This window comes from Hibiscus syriacus, unplaced genomic scaffold (genome assembly GCF_006381635.1).
Source record: "Hibiscus syriacus cultivar Baekdansim isolate YM2019G1 unplaced genomic scaffold, ASM638163v2 tig00112471_pilon, whole genome shotgun sequence".
Lineage (NCBI taxonomy): Eukaryota > Viridiplantae > Streptophyta > Magnoliopsida > Malvales > Malvaceae > Hibiscus > Hibiscus syriacus.
The window spans coordinates 886,004-907,955 of NW_024063340.1; the positions used below are offsets into that span (position 1 = coordinate 886,004).

A 21,952-nucleotide genomic window follows, 5' to 3' on the forward strand; every position below is an offset into this window, starting at 1 on the left:
ACCTTTACCATACCAAGCTGGTTATTCCACTTCTATAACACGTCAATACAATGGGCGAGAAATTCTGTAGTTTCCGGCTGCATTTCTATTGTTTCTTTATTCGGCGGCTAAATTTGTATCTCTGTATGAAATATAAATATATATATATATATACACAAATTTTAAATTTAATCTTAATATTACATGTAGAGAGAAAAAATTTAAGAAAAGAATATTTTTAGGCGGTTTAAAATTTATGATCTAAGATAATATAAAAAAATAAAGATGAAAAGTTGAGGGACCAAAAAGATAATTTTTCCGTAAATGAAATAAAACTCTGACTCTACACGTTTATAAAGTACATGAATTACTTTGAAAGATTTGATTAGCTTTAGCGTCTATTCGTGAAATTATCCCTAAATATCAAACAGATGCATAGCATCTGGATTTTGTGGGCCATTGGAAACTTCTACATATTTTGTTTAAGTCGTAGGTTTGCTAAGCTAAATTCGTGTTGTCTTGTATGGAAAAAGATAAATTAACGTATGATATTTTGATATTCAAATTTTAAATTTATTATTCAATAATTAGATTATTATCTCATTTTATTATTATTATTCATAATTTTCCTAATATTTCATTTTATTTTCATCATTAAGATTATTTATAACTTGCTGGTAGCTCTAACAATTTTAATCGCAAAAGAAACGATAAAGGAGTTCAACGTGTGGTTAAATTTAAATCCACTCATTTACTCTGTCTTAATTATTTTTTAACCAAACAGTATATTTCGTAATTATTTTTTAACCAGACAGTATATTTCGTAATTATTTTTATTATTTTTATTTTGTTATATATTTAAAGTAATCTCTAAAATCTTCCAATCTTTTGTCAGTTATCTCCTCATCTAGTAGGGGTTTTAATTAGTTTACATCTATTAAACACAAATTTTCGAATAAATTATAATACGTTGATAAAATTTTGACAAATTTTTGTGTCGTGTCAAAATAAAATTCAAAATCTGATTATTAGATTTATTTGATATGTAAACCTATATACAATTATAACAATCCCATGATTAACACACACTAAAAGTCATTATAAACACCACAATCAAGACAGATAAAGAGGCTAAAATTCTTCCACCCTAAAGATTTTTCCATCATCTTCTTAATTCCTCTTAGTTGTATTCAATATGAAAATATATGCATATACGACTACTTTTTGACCGACCACAACTTTAAATCTAAATCAGAAGAGGTGAATCGCTTACGAAAATAGAATAATTTTTGCCACCAACAAGTTTAAATTTTTTTATTGAAAAATAACAACTTTGCAATAATTTACAATGAAAATAATGCAGATGTTAATTGTTAATAAAAACTAATAATATATTAAAATGAATCATTCGATATCTGCTAAAAAAAGTGATCAAACATTATGGTAAACAAATACTAACAATGTTAATAAAGCTTGATAAGGGAGAGTAGACACTAGAGAGGAACAGCTTTGCAGCTACGCTGTGACACCTTTCTTGAAGAGCGCCCAAGCCAGATCATGGTAAAGAGGAAACAGCGCAATGGCAAAGAGCGTGACAGGCAGGCCAGTCACCGCATACACCGGGAACGCGGCGTACTTCAACTTATCTTTCAAAATAAAGAAATGTCCCGCGCAGAATGACACCAACACCGACGCTATCGACACAAACAGCGACGTCAACCCCAGCAAAAGTTTCCTGGGCAGATCTATGCCGAAATCCCTCTCTTGATACCGAGACGTTAGTATCGACAAGAACATCACCATGGCCGTAACCGAGAACAAGCGTGACGAGGGATGAGATTGCGAACACATCTAATGTCGGATGGTTTTCCAATGTGGGTGTTCCACTCTCCTAATTCACACCGCCTGTCACGGTGGTCGATGTGGCGAATGCCACAGTCGCAATCAGTGCTGCCACTACGGAGCACGACTCCGAGGTATTGGTTATGTTGAAAGTAAACAAAAACGGCTGAATTATTTGGTTCAACAAGTGGGGCGGCTTGTGGTCAAATTTGGCCACCAAATTGATAAAATAATAGATGGTAAAACTACACATTTAGTCATTGTACTTTTAGGGTATTTACAAGACTAGTCCTTAAGTTTCAACTATAAATACCTTAGCTCATTTAGCTTCAAAACCATCTCATTTAGCTTCAAAAACCATCTCAAAGCATTATAGCTTTCTTCCAATACTAGAGAGAATTTAGAGAATTTCTTGAGAGTTGTTTTCTCCTTTTTTTATCAAGAGAGAATTATCATTGTTTTCTCCTTGGTAGATCGAGAGAGGTTGTAATTCCTATTTTCTCATAGTGAAATTCTTCTACCGTTGCCCGTGGTTTTTACCCTATATTATTTAGGGGTTTTCCACGTAAATTTTGTGTCTTCTTTATCACCATTTTTATTTTCTCAAATTATCATTTGCGATTTTACTCTATCTGATAGCCGTCTTCCGCAACAATTGGTATCCGAGTCAGATTAGAGTGTGTAATATCTGCTTATTGTCTTTGTTGTTGCCACCAAAAGGTGGATCCTCCAACATAAGAAAGTAAGAAGGTATTACCCATTCTTTGAAGGTTCCAGAGAACTATTCACGATAGTGAAATAGTGGGAGCTATCCGTAAAAGAAGCTATGGCAACGAAATTTGATATTGAAAATTCAATGGGAGAAATTTCTCATTGTGGAAATTGAAGATGAATGATATCCTGAGGAAAGACGGTTGTCTAGCAGCTATCAGTGAAAGGCCGGTGGATTTCATAGATGACAACAAATGGAACGAGATGGACGAGAATGCTATGGCAAACTTTCATCTAGCATTAGCATATGAAGTATTGTCAAGCACGAGGAGAATAAGACAGCTAAGGAGATATGAGATCATCTCACCAAATTGTACGAGACCACATCGTAGCCCAATAAAATTTTCCTTAAGAGGAAATTGTATACTCTCCGGATGTCAGAATCTACTTCAGTGACGGAGCACTTAAACACACTGAACACGTTATTTTCTCAGTTTACATCCTTAAGATGTACAATAGGAGAACAAGAACGTGTTGAACTTCTACTTCAAAGTCTACCAGATTCGTATGATCAACTCATCATCAACTTGACAAACAGTAATGTCACCAGTCTAGTCTTCGATGATGTTGCAGCTGCTGTTCTACAAAAAGAAAATCGGCGTAAGAACAAGGAAGACATACAAGTAAATCTGCAACAAGCAGAAGCGTTGACAACGATGAGAGGGAGATCAACTGAACGTGGCCAAAGCAGCAGCCACAAACATGGTAGATCGAAGTCGAGAAGCAAGAAGAATTTAAAGTGCTACAACTGTGGAAAGAAGGGTCACTTGAAGAAGGATTGTTGGAGTCTAAATAAAAACTTTAATCCACAAGGCAATACTGCAAACACTTCAGATGATGGAGATGCTCTATGCTGTGAAGCGTCAACCACCGTGGAAGGTAGAAAGAGATATGCAGACATATAACTCATTGATTCGGGAGCAACATATCACATGACCTCAAGAAGAGATGGTTCCATCATTATGAACATGTCTCAGGAGGATCTGTGTATAGTTGCAATGATCATGCCTTAGAGATCATTGGCGTGGGAACCATCAAATTGAAGATGTATGATGGAAGAATTAAAGTTGTTCGAGATGTGCGGCACATGAAAGGCCTAAAGAAAATTTATTATCCTATAGATTGTTGGATAATAATGCAAGCAAGATTGAAACACGTAAAGGAATCATGAAGGTGTTCCGTGGAGCGCTTGTGGTACTGAAAGGCAAAAAGATAGCAGCAAACTTGTACATGTTGAAGGGAGAGACTTTGCTAGAAGCAGAAGCCTCTGTTGCCTCATGTAGTTCAGATTCTGCAATGCTATGGCATCAGAAACTTGGACACATGTCAGAAAAAGGAATGAAAGTCCTTGTGGAGCAAAAGCTACTTCCAGACTTAATAAAGGTATCACTTCCTTTGTGTGAGCATTGCATAACAAGTAAGCAGCACCGGTTGAAATTCAATACATCAAATTCTAGAGGCAAAAGTGTTCTAGAATTGGTTCACTCTGACGTATGGCAAGCACCAGTTACATCCCTAGGCGGAGTAAAATATTTTTTCTCATTTATTGATGACTATTTCAGGAGATGTTGGGTGTACCCTATTAAAAAGAAGTCGGACGTGTTTTCAACTTTCAAAAACTTCAAAGCACGGGTGGAACTTGATTCTGGAAATAAGATCAAGTGTTTCAGAACAGATAATGGAGAAGAATACATAAGCGAAGAATTTGATGACTTTTACAGGAAAGAAGGCATCAAAAGACAGTTCACAGTGGCGAACACTCCTCAACAAAATGGAGTGGCAGAGCAGATGAACATAACCTTGTTAGAAAGAACAAGAGCAATGTTGAGGGATGCAGGCCTAGAAAAATCATTCTGGGCAGAAGCAGTCAATACCGCCTGTTATTTGGTGAATCGAGCTCCATCAACTACAATAGAGCTGAAGACACCAATAGAGATGTGGACTGGTAAACCAGCTCATTATTCAAACCTCCATGTATTTAGAAGTATTTTGTATGTGATGTACAACTCCCAAGAAATTTCAAAGTTGGATCCAAAATCCAGAAAATGTAAATTCTTGGGGTATACTGATGGAGTAAAGGGGTATCGCTTGTGGGATCCCACTGCCCGTAAAATGATCATCAGCAGAGATGTTATCTTTGTAGAAGATAAGCTACAAAGAAAAGAAAGATGATGATATCGCTGAAAAGTCAGAGACCACACAGATACATGTGGAAAAGGAGGTTGAACACGGAGATTCTTCATAAACAGAACCAGCACATGATGAACAAGAACCAGAGAGTTCTGAAGCTCCAATAACTCGTCAATCAGATCGTGTGAGAAGACGTCCCAATTGACACTCAGATTATGTTATAGAAGGTAATATTGCATATTGCCTTTTAACAGAGGACGGTGAGCCATCAACATACCATGAGGCAATAAAAGATGCTTCACTGTGGATGATGGCGATGCAAGAATAAATCAAAGCCTGTTGAGTTAATCGATTGACGAAATCGGCCAAGAGGGGGTGAATTGGCAATTAAAATTTTTGTGGAAGCTTTTGCAGAAAATTGAAAGTAATTGCACAGCGATTTACAGTGGTTCGACTTTCTCAAATAAAGTCTACGTCCACTACCTTAGCTATCCACACTAAGGATTTTCCAACAAATTCACTAATTTGTTCTTTCTTTTGAGGCTAAAGAGATAACCTTACAATTCCCTCAAGAGTATACCCCAACTCTTGAGAACACTCTTTTTCCGAAAGAGAAGATTACAAATTTGCAAACTTACAAGAAAACCTCACAAGGTAAGATGTTTGCACAATTCTAGAACAAGAAAAGAGAACACTCAAAGAAAATTACAAATGAGCACAATAAGTGTTCTTTGAAAGCAAAATGAATATTGAATGAAAATTGGCTTGAATTGCACAAACTTTGTGTTTGATGCTTTCTCTCTTGTTTCTCTATGATTTCTTTTTGATCAAGGGCTTCAGAACTTGTTTAAATACACATTGAATCACTTATGAACGTTGGGGATAATTAGAGAAGATATTATAGCCGTTTTAGTGTGAAAACATTTAATAAAACAGCTTGGAGCGTGGGGGAATCGGTTCCCCCTTGAAGGGAATCGGTTCCTAAGTTAAAATTCAAATATTTCGACCGTTGTACAATGGGGGAATCGGTACCCCCTTGGGGGGATCGGTTCCCTCCGAGCATACTGGAATTCTCGGAGCAAAACTGTTTAGGGGGAATCGGTTCCTCCTATGGGGGGAATCGGTTCCCTACGAGCATTCTGGAAATCTCGGGGCCAAAACCATTTAGGGGGAATCGGTTCCTCCTATGGGGGGGGAATCGGTTCCCTCTGAGCAATCTGTAATTTTTGGCTTTGAATTGGTTCGAAATACTTTGTAAGATTATTTTGAAATTGTTTTAAGATTAAAACTTAATTTTACACTTAAGTAAGGATTAAAAATAATTTTTGAAATATTTGGAGTAATGTTTTTATATTCGAATAAATTTATCGAACATACTTTAGAAAATCATTTTGGAAAATCTTAAAATTCATTTAACTTAATTTGTTATATCGAAATATCAAAATGTTTCAACAATCTCCGCCTTTTTGATATAACAAAACATTTTAGTAATTTTAAGATTTTTGAAATCAAGTTTTGAAATTACTCCCCCTTACTTTAACACTTCTTCAATTTATTATGTAAAACATTTAACACCTATTATTCTCCCCCTTTTTGTTAAATCAAAAAGACATTGTAAAATAAGGTTTTGAAATCATTTAGTCAATTGATTTATTAATTATAAGCTTAAGCTGCTAAGATCACAATCAAAAGAGAGGTTAGCCATTAGTTTCATAAATCAATATTCATAATAATGTGATATGACAAAATTGGTCATATTGCTAATGATGATGCAAAAATGAATAAAACATATAAGTTCACACTATTCATAAATCCAAAATCCAACAATCCACAAAATCAAACAATCCAAAATATCAAAAATGTTAAAACAATATTCTTTTAGTTCAAAGTCTTAAACTAAACACATAATCAAACATCCGGATCGGTAGGAGGAAAACGGGCTCGCATAGCAGCCATTTCATGAGTTAGTTCATTAATACGAGCATTGGTTGCTTCATTGTTTGCACGCATCTCCTGAAGAATCTCTAATTGTTGAGCTCTCATTGTGGATAAATGAGATTCTATAGAGGAAAAGCGTGAATCCATTGTCGCATAACGGAAATCAATGTCTCCATAAAGGATTGAAAATATGGAGGCATTTGAGTCGATTGTTGTGCGTGCTCCTCGGTTGTTCAGGTTCTTCTTCAGCTTCATCAATATCCCTCATTAATTGTTCAAACTCGGGATCTTCGTCAGCTTCGGGTGGAGCTTGTGAAGAACTAGCTCCCGGAGTAGAAGATCGAACCCATGCACCGGTTTCCTTATTTTTGACCCATCCCGCTCTTGTTAAAGAAAGAAGATTGATTTGTTTCTTAAGAGGAAATGAGGCATCTAGACCAACTCGGAGTTTAGCTTTAGAAAAGAGATTACTAAGGATACAACCGTAAACTAGTGAAGAACAGAGTTTCTTATTTGGCACTAGGTTAACGGTTTCAACAATTTCAGCAAAGATAATCTCGGAGAGGTTTATTTTTATATTGTTTTCAAAACAGTGCAACCACCAAAGATCTAAAGCTCTAAGAGTTGAATATCGACCCCCGGATGGTCGAAACCACCAAGTGATCATGAGATGAAGGAAACGCTCATGGAGATCTAAAACACTTGCACTATCATTCCGTTTATATCGTGAGCCTAAAACTTGTTTTTCGTTTGATAAACCTTCATTGTCCAAGCCTAAGGCATTGGCTATGTAATCCGGATCAAGATGGAAATATTGACCTAGGAGGTAGGAACGCACTCCTATGGTTTTGGTTTTGTCACGATTTTGATACAAACGGCATTACAGTAGAAGATACGAACAAGTTGATGATAGACAATGTGTTCAAGTTCGAAAAGTTTATCAAATTTCCATTCGTGCAAGATAGGGAGATATTTAAAGTTAATATCAACCATAGTTTGAAGAGATGGGATACGTTCTTCCCTAATCTTATACGAGTCAAAATATTGGTAAAACCAATAACGATAATCTTTAGGACCCGGTTGATTGAAACAAGAATTTTGTATAGTCAAGTTAGGATCAAGATTTGGAATAGGATTTTGAGGAATAGGAGGAGGATTTGGTTGACGACTAGAACGACTAGATAAAGACCTAGGACGTTTAGGATTTGACATGGTGAAGGAAATCGGAATAGATAGAATAACCTGCAATTTTAAAACAAATGTATGCAATTCAATTAATCCCAAAACTCAAATGAGTCCTCAATATTTCAAGATTCTCTAAATCAATCCTAGGGCAAAGTTTTTGAAAAACTTTTGAAAAATATGGTTTTGAGAAACAATATATGCATAGTTTTTCATAACAACAACATAATTTAATCAAACACAATAATTTGAAAAATAACAATTTTTTTTATTTCGAAATTTAAAAAATTTGAAAAATTCTTGTGTTTTTGATGAAATTAGTTGTAACATCTAGTTTCTAATCCCTAAATAATCAATGCCCGATCACTATTTCAACCTAGAACTAATTGAAACTAATCCTATGTTCAAAAACAATGAAAAGAGAGTTTAGAAAAATTACCTTGAAAGATGAAGATTGAGGGGATTTAGATGTTGTTTGCACGATTTTAATGATTCCAACAGGTTTAGAAGATGATATTTGATTCAAATTCCGATTAATATCGTTGATTTGAGGCAAGAAAGGAGATTTGAGTGTTTGAGGAGGGTGAGAAACGGTTTGAAGAAAATATAAGGGTTTTGGGAATTTTGGGATGTTCTGCCGATTTTAACAGAACCCCAGGGGGTATCGATTCCCCTGTGGGGGGAATCGGTTCCCCTTCAAAGGGGGAATCGGTTCCCTCAGGGGGGGATCGATTCCCTCTGCACCAAAATGCTAAAATCCGATTTTTTAAGCACAAAATGCTAAATTAATCTTTTCTAGTGGTATTGGCAACTCATATATCAAAAATTAATTATGTTCAAACAATTAAATTAATCTTTAATCGATTTTTGAACATAAAATTAATTTTCACTAAGAATCACAAACTCCCCTAACTAATAGCAAGAATGCAATCAAAAATTATTATTATAAGCATTTTTCAAGATTTATTAAAAGTGCTAAAATTATTTTAAACACTAAGTGAAGATAGGTTGGTCAAACCTAATTCTCTCCTAAGTGTCCAAAATCTTTCCTTGTCTAAGGGTTTTGTAAAGATATCCGCTAATTGGTGCAAAGTATCAACAAATTCTAGAACTACATCTTCCTTAGTGACATGGTCTCTAATGAAGTGATGTCTTATTTCAATGTGCTTAGTTCTAGAGTGTTGGATGGGATTTTTAGTGAGACAAATAGCACTAGTATTGTCACACTTGATAGGAATGGTACCTACTTCAATTTCATAATCAAAAAGTTGTTGTTTCATCCATAAAACTTGTGCACAGCAACTACCGGCTGAAATGCATTCCGCTTCAGTGGTAGATAATGCAACACAATTTTGTTTCTTTGAAAACCAAGAAATCAACATATTTCCAAGGAATTGACAAGTACCGGAGGTGCTTTTCCTATCTAATTTGCATCCTCCATAATCCGCATCAGAAAAGGCATGCAAGCTAAAGCTAGAGTCTCTAGGATACCAAAGTCTAAACTAGGAATGTCCTTAAGGTATCTAAAGATTCTCTTAACAGCTAGTAAATGTGATTCCTTAGGACATGATTGAAATCTAGCACATAAGCAAACACTAAACATAATGTCCGGTCTACTTGCAGTTAGATAAAGCAAAGAGCCAATCATTGACCTATATAATTTAACATCTACACATTTACCTCTTTCATCTAAGTCAAGCTTTGTTGAAGAGCTCATTGGAGTGTTATGAGGTTTCCCATTTTCCAGTCCAAACTTCTTGAGCATATCTTTGACGTACTTAGCTTGATTAATGAAGATGCCATCTTTTCTTTGCTTGATTTGGAGTCCAAGAAAAAGAGCTCCCCCATCATGCTCATCTCAAACTCACTTTGCATTAGCTTAGAAAATTCTTGGCAAAGAACATCATTAGTAGAACCAAATATTATATCATCAACATAAATTTGAACTACTAATAAATCTTTACATTTTCTCTTTAAAAACAATGTAGTGTCAACCTTTCCTTTTAAAAAATCTTTTTTAATTAAAAAATTTGACAATCTTTCATACCAAGCTCTAGGAGCTTGTTTTAAACCATAAAGAGCTTTTGTCAATTTTAAAACATGATCCGGAAAATTTGAATCTTCAAAACCTGGAGGTTATTCCACGTACACTTCTTCTTTTATAAAACCATTTAAAAATGCACTTTTAACATCTATTTGATATAAGTTAAATTCATTGAAACATGCAAATGCCAATAACATTCTAATTGCTTCCATCCTAGCTACGGGAGCGTATGTTTCATCATAGTCTATGCCTTCTTCTTGAGTATAGCCTTGAGCAACAAGTCTAGCCTTGTTCCTCACTATATTACCACTTTCATCAAGTTTATTTCTAAAACCCATCTAGTACCTACAGTAGATTTATTACTAGGCCTTTCAACTAATGTCCATACTTTACTTCTCTCAAATTGATTTAATTCTTCTTGCATAGCCATAATCCAATGTTCATCTTTTAATGCTTCTTTGATGTTCTTAGGCTCTATGCATGAAATAAATGCAACATAATTACAGATATTTCTAAGAGAAGATCGAGTAGTTACCCCTTTTGATGGATCACCTATAATTTCACCATCCTTGACATAGTTGTACTCTCTTGGAAAAGATACTTCCCTTTCTTCAATGGTTGGATTCTTGAGGGGATCATGAGTTTCTTCATCTTTTGTTTCTTCCTTTGATGATGATTCTCCAACGTCATGTCTAACGTCATTTGCTTGTACAATACCTACATCATCATTAACAGAAGAATCCTTCCTTGGAAGGGGATTATCATCGAAAACAACATGTATAGACTCTTCTACAACTAAAGTTCTTTATTAAAGACACGATAAGCTTTAGAATTTAAGGAATAACCCAGAAAAATTCCTTCATCACTTTTAGCATCAAATTTGCCAAGATTTTCTTTACCGTTGTTTAAAACAAAACATTTGCATCCAAAAGGATGAAAATAACTAATGTTAGGCTTTTTATTTTTGATAATTTCATATGGAGTTTTCTTTAAAATTGGCCTAATCATTACTCGATTTACAACATAACAAGCGGTATTTGTGGCTTCGCCCAAAATATTTTGGCAAATTATTTTCACAAAGCATGGTTCTAGCCATTTCTTCTAAAGTTCGATTTTTCCTCTCAACAACTCCATTTTGTTGAGGGGTTCTAGGTGCTGAAAAATTATGGCTAATACCATTAGAATTACAAAACTCAATAAATCCAAGATTTTCAAATTCAGTTCCATGATCACTTCTAACACTAGTGATAGAGTAACCTTTTTCATTTTGGATTATTTTTGAAAATGTGATGAAATTTTCTAATGCTTCATCTTTAGTACTTAAGAATAGAACCCAAGTGTATCTAGAATAGTCATCTACCAAGACAAATGCATATTGTTTTCCTCCCAAGCTAGTAGTTCTGGTTGGCCCAAAAAGATCTAAATGGATCAATTGTAATACTCTACTAGTTGATACATCATTAATAGATTTAAAAGAAACTCGTTTTTGTTTTCCTTTAGCACAAGCATCACAGATTTTATCATTATCAAATTTAAGCTTAGGCAACCCTCTTACTAAGTCTCCTTGAATTAACAATTGCAAAACACTCATACTAGCATGACCTAGTCTCCTATGCCATAACCACTATCATGCTCATCCTTAGCAACTAGGCATAAATTAGTCATATCAATAGAATCTAAATGCACCATGTAAATGTTTCCTATTCTATGACCAATAAGCATAATCCGATTAGATGCAATGCCAATAACTTTACAACCATTAATTTCAAATAAGACATTGAATCCTTTATCGCATAATTGACTAATACTCAAAAGATTATGCTTTAATCCATTCACATATAAAACATTCTTAATTGTATGGAAGAGGTATTACCTATTGTACCAATACCTTCAATGTGACCTTTTGAATTGTCTCCAAAAGTCACTTCTCCTCCATTTTTTGCGTTAAGCTCAATGAACCGGCTTTTGTCTCCGGTCATATGTCTTGAGCATCCACTATCAAGGTACCATGAGTTTGAATTTGTTTCTCGTGCCTTGTAGCAATGCTCCTTTCCCTACAAACATAGATTAATTTTTGATTTTTGGTACCCAAATTCTTTTGGGTCCATATTCATTAGTTTCCAAAATCCTAGTCCCCTTAGGTATCCATTTGTGTAGGATATTTTTATCTTTAGTAGTAATGAGTTCTTTAGGAACCCACATACTTCTAATGATTTTTCCATTAGAGGTTCTTTGGGGACCTCTATGATTATAGTTTCTAAACTTTTTCTAACAAAGTTGGATTTTGGATTTCCACCTCTTTCAAAATGTTTTGTTCCAACTTTATCAAAAGAAGTTTAAGATCATCAATTTTCTTTTGATGATCATCATTGATCTTTGAAAGTAAATTTTGCAAATCTAAATTTTTCTTTTCAAACTCTTCTAGTTTGATTTGCAAATCTTTGATTTTACTTTCAATCGTTGTTGGTTTTGGATATGAGTTGTTTTCATTTTTCAATTTTGAAACATCATTTTTTATATTTAAAAACAATTTCTCATAATCCGAAGCCAACCCATTGTACTCCTCAAATAACTCATCATAAGATAAATCATCAAAATCGGATGAGTTAGAGGTTACCTTAGAATCTTCCCCGAATGCCATCAAGCACAAGTTTGCTACTTCTTGTTCCTCTTCATCGGAAATTTCTTCATGCTCCATGTAGCCACATGAGCCTTGTGCTTATTCTTTGATTGACCCTTTTTCTTCAATTGTGGGCAATCATATTTGACATGCCCCGGCTTTTTGCATTCATAGCAAATGATTGGGTCCTTCTCTTTTGGTTCATTTTTGAGGCCTTCATTTCGTTTGAATTTTCTTCCTTGGTAAGGTCTCATCATTTTTCTGAACCGTTTGGCAAACAATGCCATTTCCTCGTCATCATCATCATTATTAGAATCACTCTCATCTTTTGTGGATTTGAGAGCAACTCCAATATTTTTCTTCTTCTCCTTTTCCTTTGGTGTCTCTTCAACTTTATCAAGGTCCACCTCATCTTCGAGCATCATCTCATGAGTGGAGTGAACCGATAAGTTCTTCAAGAGTTAAGGACGATAGGTCCTTAGACTCGATGATTGCCGTCTTCTTTGATTGCCATGATTTTGGGAGGGAGTAGACTAACTTCCTCACAAGCTTTTCATTTGAGATGATCTCTCCATATGATTTGAGACCATTGACAATCGTTGAAAATCTATCCGTCATAGCTTTGATGTCTTCATTTGGTTTCATCCTGAAATTTTCATAGCTATGCGTTAATACTAATTTTTGATTTCTTTACCTCATCTGTACCTTCATGTGTGACTTGAAGTTTTTCCCATATTTCTTTGGCGGTTGTACACGATGAAACTCTTCCATATTCATCTGGTCCAAGAGCACAAAAAAATATGGATGGCTTTGGAGTTGAGCTGGAACATTCTTGTCTCTCCTTCACTCCACAACCTTGGATGAGTGAGAGGTTTGATGTATCCTTCTTCTACAGCATTCCATGCTCCCATGTCACTTGCTTGAATGAAGTACATCATTCTTCCAATAGGCATAGTTAGCTCCATTGAAGAAAGGAGGCTTGTTGACGGGCATCGAATCGAGACCGGAGTCGAAGTTTGAAGCGGGCCATTGATGACTTTAATAATCGATATAACTATTCCCGAATCGACTCAAGAGGCGATAAAACCTTCAAATGAGTTAGGCTCTGATGCCAATTGTTGAGTTAATCGATTGACGAAATCGGCCAAGAGGTGAATTGGCAATTAAAATTTTGTGGAAGCTTTTGCAGAAAATTGAAAGTAATTGCACAACGATTTACAATGGTTCGACTTTCTCAAATAAAGTCTACGTCAACTACCTTAGCTATCCACACTAAGGATTTTCCAACAAATTCACTAATTTGTTCTTTCTTTTGAGGCCAAAGAATAACCTTACAATTCCCTCAAGAGTACCCCAACTCTTGAGAACACTTTTTCCCAAGAGAAGATTACAATTTGCAAACTTACAAGAAAACCTCACAAGGTAAGATGTTTGCACAATTCTAGAACAAGAAAAGAACACTCAAAGAAAATTACAAATGAGCACAATAAGTGTTCTTTGAAAGCAAAATGAATATTGAATGAAAATTGGCTTAAATTGCACAAACTTTGTGTTTGATGCTTTCTCTCTTGTTTCTCTATGATTTCTTTTTGATCAAGGGCTTCAGAACTTGTTTAAATACACATTGAATCACTTCTGAACGTTGGGGATGATTAGAGAAGATATTATAGCCGTTTTAGTGTGAAAACATTTAATAAAACAGCTTGGAGCGTGGGGGGAATCGGTTCCCCCTTGAAGGGAATCGGTTCCTAAGTGTAAAATTCAAATATTTCGACCGTTGTACAAGGGGGGAATCGGTACCCCCTTGGGGGGGATCGGTTCCCTCCGAGCATACTGGAATTCTCGGAGCAAAACTGTTTAGGGGGAATCGGTTCCTCCTATGGGGGGAATCGGTTCCCTCTGAGCATTCTGGAAATCTCGGGCCAAAACCATTTAGGGGGAATCGGTTCCTCCTATGGGGGGAATCGGTTCCCTCTGAGCAATCTGTAATTTTTGGCTTTGAATTGGTTCGAAATACTTTGTAAGATTATTTTGAAATTGTTTTAAGATTAAAACTTAATTTTACACTTAAGTAAGGATTAAAAATAATTTTTGAAATATTTGGAGTAATGTTTTTATATTCGAATAAATTTCGAACATACTTTAGAAAATCATTTTGGAAAATCTTAAAATTCATTTAACTTAATTTGTTATATCGAAATATCAAAATGTTTCAACAAAGCCCTTCATAAAAATAATACATGGGACCTTGTGCCACTACCACAAGGAAGGAAGCCAATTGGTAACAAATGGGTCTTCAAAATTAAGCGAAATGGTGACGATCAAGTTGAGAGGTATCGTGCAAGACTGGTGGTCAAAGGATATGCTCAAAAAGAATGTATTGATTAATGAAATATTTTCTCCTGTGGTTCGACTAACAACAGTTCGAGTAGTTTTGGCAATGTGTGCTACATTGAACTTACATCTAGAGCAGCTAGATGTTAAAATAGCTTTTCTTCATGGAAATCTTGAAGAAGAGATTTACATGTTCCAGCCTGAAGTTTTTGAAGAAAAAGAAAAGAACTTGGTTTGCAGGTTGAACAAATCTCTGTACGGTCTAAAGCAGGCGTCGAGGTGTTGGTATAAGAGATTTGATTCCTTCATTATGTGCATTGGATACAACAGACTTAATGCAGATCCTTGTGCTTATTTCAAGAGGTCTGGTGATAACGATTTGTTATATTGTTGTTGTATGTGGATGACATGTTGGTTGCAGGACCCAATAAAGATCATATTGAAGAATTGAAGGCAAACTGGCTAGGGAATTTGAAATGAAGGACTTGAGATCAGCAAACAAGATTCTAGGGATGCAAATTCACCGAGACAGAAGTAATAGGAAGATTTGGCTTTCACAAAAGAATTACTTGAAGAAGATCTTGTCACGATTCAGCATACAAGATTGTAAGACAATTACTACCCCTCTTCCTATTAACTTCAAATTATCCTAGTAGTGAACAAAAGATGATGGAGATGTCTCAAGTTCCGTATGCATCGGCAGTGGGAAGTTTGATGTTCGCTATGATATGCACAAGACCAGACATTGCACAAGCAGTGGGAGTGGTTAGTCGGTACATGGCGAATCCAGGCAAAGAGCATTGGAATACAGTAAGAGGATCCTGAGATACATCAAAGGGACCTCAAATATTGCATTATATTACGGAGGATCAAACTTACTAATCAATGGGTATGTAGATTCTGACTATGCAGGGGATTTGGATAAAAGCAAATCTACTACAGGATATGTGTTCAAAGTTGCTGGTGGAGCTGTAAGTTGGGTTTCAAAATTGCAGTCAGTTGTGGCTACATCCACAATAGAGGCAGAATATGTAGCAGCTACACAAGCCAATAAAGAAGCAATTTGGTTGAAAATGCTATTGGAGGAGCTTGGGCACAATCAAGAGTATGTCTATCTGTTTTGTGACAGTCAAAGTGCCTTGCATCTAGCAAGAAATCCAACATTTCATTCAAGGACAAAGCACATACGGGTTCAGCACCATTTCATTCGTGAAAAGGTGGAAGAAGGAACGGTAGATATGCAGAAGATCCATACCAAAGACAACATAGCAGATTTCATGACAAAGGCGATCAATGTTGATAAATTTACCTGGTGTCGATCCTCTTGTGGCCTGTCAGAGACGTAAGCAACATGAAGGTACAAGATAGAAAGAACGGTGTAAAGATATTATTGTTCCAATCAAATCTTCAAGTGTGAGATTGTTGAAAGTAAACAAAAACGGCTGAATTATTTGGTTCAACAAGTGGGGCGGCTAGTGGTCAAATTTGGCCACCAAATTGATAAAAAAATAGATGGTAAAACTACACATTTAGTCATTGTACTTTTAGGGTATTTACAATACTAGTCCTTAAGTTTCAACTATAATACCCTAGCTCATTTAGCTTCAAAACCATCCCAAAGCATTCTAGCTTTCTTCCAATCCTAGAGAGAATTTAGAGAGTTTCTTGAGAGTTGTTTTCTCCTTTTTTATCAAGAGAGAATTATCATTGTTTTCTCCTTGGTAGATCAAGAGAGGTTGTAATTCCTATTTTCTCATAGTGAAATTCTTCCACCGTTGCCCGTGGTTTTTACCCTATATTATTTAGGGGTTTTCCACGTAAATTTTATGTCTTCTTTATCTCCATTTTTATTTTCTCAAATTATCAGTTGCGATTTTACTCTATCCGATAATCGTCTTCCGCAATAGGTTAGCCATTTGCCACCCTTGGCAACGAGGTGTTTGTGTGTCTCGGTGAATATGTCCTTGGGGTCTTGTTGTCCTTGTAGCGAAGAAGTGGGCAGGCATGTAGTGCTTCACAAAAAAATGGTCATGGTGTCAAAATTATGATCAATTATAAATTAAATCAAATGTAAGCATGATCATACCTCATACCACTTGATTTCCCATTGCATTTGTAAAGCTGCGCCAGGGATGAGCCAAGGCCTGTGGTCACCCAGCATTGCGGCAAGGTGCATTGCACTATTTCCGTTACGATCCACCGCTCGGAAAATGCTGTCTTTCATGATGTTTTTATTAAGCAAGAGCTTGTATACGTGAGGTTGCCGGTTCTCCACCGCAAGCAACACTATGTTCTTTTTTTCCGAGTTTGTTTCATGGATCGCCACCGGAAAACGTTGTAGGATTTCATCCACCATTTCTGTGATTCCGCTCTTTGCCGCGATCAATGGCCGTCTCTCTTTCCGCCGCTTCTTTGGTTTTCTCCTTTTCTCCTGCCAATCAGTCAATTTTGCAATGTTACAGAAAATTATTCGTAACATTCATGTGTGTGCCCCACTAATGTTCTCCCTTAACTTCCTAATTCTCTGCGATCCTTGTGAACAAACAACATTAATGAATTATCAAAGAAATGTTACCTTTCGTGAGCGAGTAGAAAGACCGAATATCCGGTCTAGTTCGACCTACCTAATCCGATTATAACCAAAATTGCTCTGGATAACAACTTGAGGAAATCAATGAAGGTGACATAATTGGGAAGAACGAATTGATGTCCATCTCCGTAGCGCCTTTTGTCTCCTGTACAAGTACAAAACAAGATTTCTTCCATTAGATGCCTGCAGATTGCAGAGCTAGACAGGGTTAGGCTGCATAATCTTTTTGATATATTCCTTTGTGATCGCGTGCTTAGATGTGCCGGATGATTTCCGAGGTTGCTAGGTGCCTTTGTGTTTCTTAATTTGAACTCATTCGCTTGTTGCAGTTTCGATTCTCGGTCCTATTGTTTATTAGGCGTCGAAGTTCTATATTTATTTTCAATTCCCTTTTGTTTTAGCATCAAATTCATGTATTGCAGACAATGGATTGCTTACCTTTCAGCACCGGGGGCGACATTAGGGGCTTCAAGGTTATCAACCGCATCTCCTCCCTTGTTTGTGTTCCGTGAACTTTTTGTCACTGCAAAATGTAATAACGTTGTTCAAATGAACCATAAAAAGTGTCGACGACATGACATTAAGACCGTATTTTAATACCTATCCCGGCTTCTACCGGTCTCGTTAGCATACCTACTTGAACCAGCTGCTTTAGCAGGTGCAACAAGTGCATGTTTGGTAATTGCCGGGTAACTATTTCTCATCATCCTTTCTTTGGATTCCTTAGATTGGCCATAGCTTGCAGATTGTCGAAATGATGATTTCACCTTAAGTAGTTCGACGATTATACCTTCCAAACAAAATCGACAATGTCGATCACTTGAATATGTGTATCTCTAGACTAATGAATAGCACTTACAACGATAGATAAGCTGGCTGAAACGACCGAGATGGCTACCGCTTCGGAAGGCGGTTGGGCGCTAGCCAAGAGATGCAGGGCTGATATTCCATTATCGTTTTCGTAATTAACAAGATCTTGATAAAGGTAAATGATTTGAAATGCCAAATCTGTGAAGCACATTAGAGTTAACACAAATATGTTAATATGTTTAAAAGAGTTGTGGGAATTTTACCAAAATAGTCTCCTGATATGGCACAGTGAAGAACATTTTCACCTCCCTCTCTTCTGCAATATGAATACCCTTCTTCCGGACTTTGACAGTAAGAGTTAAGGCAAAGAAAAGCGCCCTTCTTGCCGTGTTGAGCGGCCACGAACATCGATGTTTCTCCGTCGTAGTTCCGAATCTCGAGCAACAATGGGTCCACTCTCACGAGGCATTGACACATCCTTACGTTCCCTAGAGAAGCTGCGACGTGCAGCAGGGTATTCCCCCTCGTTCCGGATTTCCAAGGCTTTTCGTGGTTCGTCGTGTGCCGAAACCAAATCCACTAGCCGTTCTACGACGGCTTCTTGGACGTTGGACGGCGATGTGCAATACGGTGTCGCCTGATCTTATGATCTTAGCCACATGAACCGAGGGATCGTTCTTGTATATGCTTATAACGGTGTTCCATTCAACTTTCATGGCACATTAGATCAGTTATTTTTCTTCACTAATGTTTCTAGACCCCATTTTTTGTTCTTCATAAGAAAGGAAGCTGTGGTAGAGACAAAAGTTACATAAATACAGCAAAAGTGGAAGAATGGAACAATCGAGGTCATTCCATTTCCAAGCAAGGAATCACTTTGATAGACAAAGTTACACCATTTTTCTATCCAATAAAATGGGTACATGTCATGATATGTTACTATTTTGATAGATTAATTTTAATGAAAATAATAAATGATATATTAAATATTTTAACTTTTATTTATATTTAATTTATTTCTTTAAAAAGTTATTTAAATCAAAAATAATCTCTTTTTCTTTTTTTAATAGTTTAAATAATATTATTTTATAATATTATTTATGATATTTTTAATTAATGTATTTATTTCGTTCAATAAGATATATGATATACGTTACCATTTATCGGAGAGAAAAATGGGAAACAAGATACTTTATTGAAAAAATTTAATTTTTTTCTTATTGATGTGTCGTTTATTTTTTTTATTGATATGCTACAGCGTCAACTTTATCGTTGGTTGTCCACCGTTGATATTTTTAATGTCTTTTTCTTTTATATATTATATCTCTATTTTCTTTTATTTTTTTGATTTTAATAAGTATGTCTGTATGACACGTTTTTATCTACCTTTACGGCACACATTCTTATGTTTTTGGCATGTTTTTCAGATGTTTTGTTTTTTTCATTTATCTTTTTTCTAATAGTTGATTTGAAATCGCCACGGCTGATCAAGATGACACGCTTATATGATATCTTGCTTATATTCCCTGCTTGTACCCTCAAATTGGATTTAATACCCGATTTACGTTTGTGGATAGTTTTTTACGTCACTCGAGTTTGGTTTACGGTTTGTCGTTAGTATTTCAATAACTTGATCTCTTTGGTGGTTTGTTTAGCGATGCGATCAAAATATGAGTCCTCATTATTATTATTATTATTATTATTATTATTATTATTATTATTATTATTATTATTATTATTATTATTATTATTATTATGTTTAAGTATGATTGAATCATCTAAAAATATAAGCTTTTGAGAAGTTATTAAAACAATAATTTTAAGTATTAATATTCTCACAATGTCAGTTGTAGAAAAAATATCATTTAACCATATATTATTCTTCATTTTAAAATGATAAATATGAAATTAATACTTAAAGATAGTTCTTAATATATCATTTAATCATATATTATATTTAGTGTTTTAGATTTTAGAATTTAATTTACAACAAATAAACTATGTAAAATAAATTATACACAACATATTCATTCAATCATACCAACTTCATAAGTAAATCATTAAGAAATCAACAAACACATTTGAAGTGATAGAGAACACAAATACTGTCATGAAGTTAACCAAAGTTCACGGAGAGGTGACAATTTTACCAGCAATTTACATTAATGTATTGGCTAAGGGTTTTGCTAAAGGCTAAAATATGCTTTCGATCACTAACATATGAGATTTAGTATTCGTATTTGAAAATTTAAAAAGTAAATCCTTTTACGATTTAAAAATCTAAATCCAATTATTAACATAACACACGCATACCAATTTTTGGAAGCAAAGCATTGTCAACTCAGTAAATATACCAATTTTTGGAAGAAAAATACTAGTGGTTTATGGCATAATTAGATATTTGCCCATTGGTTTGCATTGAGCACCTACAACTACAAGCAAATGGAGGTTTGAGTGGAGAGAAATAAGCGAATTAGTCCCAACTCTTGCCGCCGCCATGATGCCATGTAGTTGAGCTTTGGCTCTTATGATTTCTTTCAGCAGCGATGGAGAGAAGCTTTGATACACCTTCAGTCCACATTTCGTATTCCCTTTGACTCCTGCATTCGAACTCCACGGTTCCCCTTATTTCGGTCTTCAATCCAAAGTAGCGACGCTGCTCTCCGCCGTCGAATAGTGGCCTCCCCGGCCATGCCGGCATGCCCCTACACACCTCCAAAACCACATCTGAAACCCACCCACAAAACAGAAACTCCGTTTATTCCCAAAGCAATCCTGTAATCTTTGGTTACCGTACCACATCAGCACTAAAACTTACTCTTTTCTTCTTAGTAAATGTCCCAGCCACATGCTTGCTTTTCATCTTCAAAATCACCTTCAGAAAGAAAAAGCAATTCAGTCTACATACATACATACGTACGTATACTGGTGTGCTAAGAGTAATCAATGAGTACCTGGCCCGTCCTATTCATATAAACAGATACAACTTTCCAGTGAAGATCACCTGTTTTTATATAAACATGATTATTTTGTAATTATATTTCTAGAAAATGTGTAATCATATTGCTAAAATGAAGATTTTTTCTGACCTTTGCGGGTTCTTTTGAGGAGTTCACTACCCTTGGCAAGGAGCTCTTGTGTACAGGCAGTGAGGAGAGGATCTCCGGCGGCGAGTTCTCCGCTACAGTTACGGTTCCAATGACCAGAATTATTTCCTTTACCACACAATCCGCCGGTTACTCCTTTTTCCAATGGAAGTACCGCTGCTATGTTCCATACTTCCTTTAGTGCCCTTGCCTTTAAAGTCGCTGCCCCACGTAAAGCTGAAAGGAAACAAAATTCTCCGGTCAATCTCGAGTTCGGGTCTGATTTGTTTAAGATGAAGGTCGGGTCATTAGAAAGACAGATTCTTTTTACCTGTAGCTGCAGCGGCGGTGAGTGTGGCAATATCATCGTGGGAACGAACGTTAACGGCGGAGCTCACGGCCGAAGCAAGATGACAACGTTCAGCTCCCATAGCTTCTGCGGCCTCCACGCATTGCGCGGCTACTAATGTTGCAGCTGATGCGACGGCCATGTCGGTCTTCGCAGACTGTTCGTTTTTGCCCGAGGTGGGGGACGAAGAAGAAGCTGCGGTGGCGGCCGCAATGGCTGCTACGGCGGAGGCAACCGCAGCAACCGAGATAGCTGCGTGAAGCTGCGCATTGTGAGC

The 21,952-nt window shown here is 36.0% G+C and overlaps 1 protein-coding gene and 1 pseudogene across 1 annotated transcript; both read right to left on the reverse strand.

Moving 5' to 3' along the window:
* Positions 1-1,494: 1,494 nt before the first annotated feature.
* On the reverse strand, positions 1,495-18,956 carry LOC120179908 (annotated as a pseudogene).
* A 1,668-nt stretch (positions 18,957-20,624) lies between these two features.
* LOC120179919 (VAN3-binding protein-like) lies at positions 20,625-21,946 on the reverse strand. Its single transcript, XM_039185371.1, has 5 exons — positions 21,658-21,946; positions 21,330-21,563; positions 21,195-21,244; positions 21,059-21,115; positions 20,625-20,967 (listed from the first exon to the last, which is right to left on the reverse strand). The coding sequence occupies exons 1-5, from the start codon at positions 21,815-21,817 to the stop codon at positions 20,878-20,880; spliced, it is 591 nt and encodes a 196-aa protein (XP_039041302.1). The 5' UTR covers positions 21,818-21,946; the 3' UTR covers positions 20,625-20,877.
* Between the last annotated feature and the right edge of the window lie 6 nt (positions 21,947-21,952).

Excerpts from the sequence above, each read along its gene's own strand:
- LOC120179919 (XM_039185371.1), bottom strand. The coding sequence starts at position 21,817 with ATGGCCGTCGCATCAGCTGCAACATTAGTAGCCGCGCAATGCGTGGAG. Across the intron at positions 21,564-21,657 it reads CACCGCCGCTGCAGCTACAG|CTTTACGTGGGGCAGCGACT; the intron begins GTAAAAAGAATC and ends GTTTCCTTTCAG. Across the intron at positions 21,116-21,194 it reads ATATGAATAGGACGGGCCAG|GTGATTTTGAAGATGAAAAG; the intron begins GTACTCATTGAT and ends TTCTTTCTGAAG.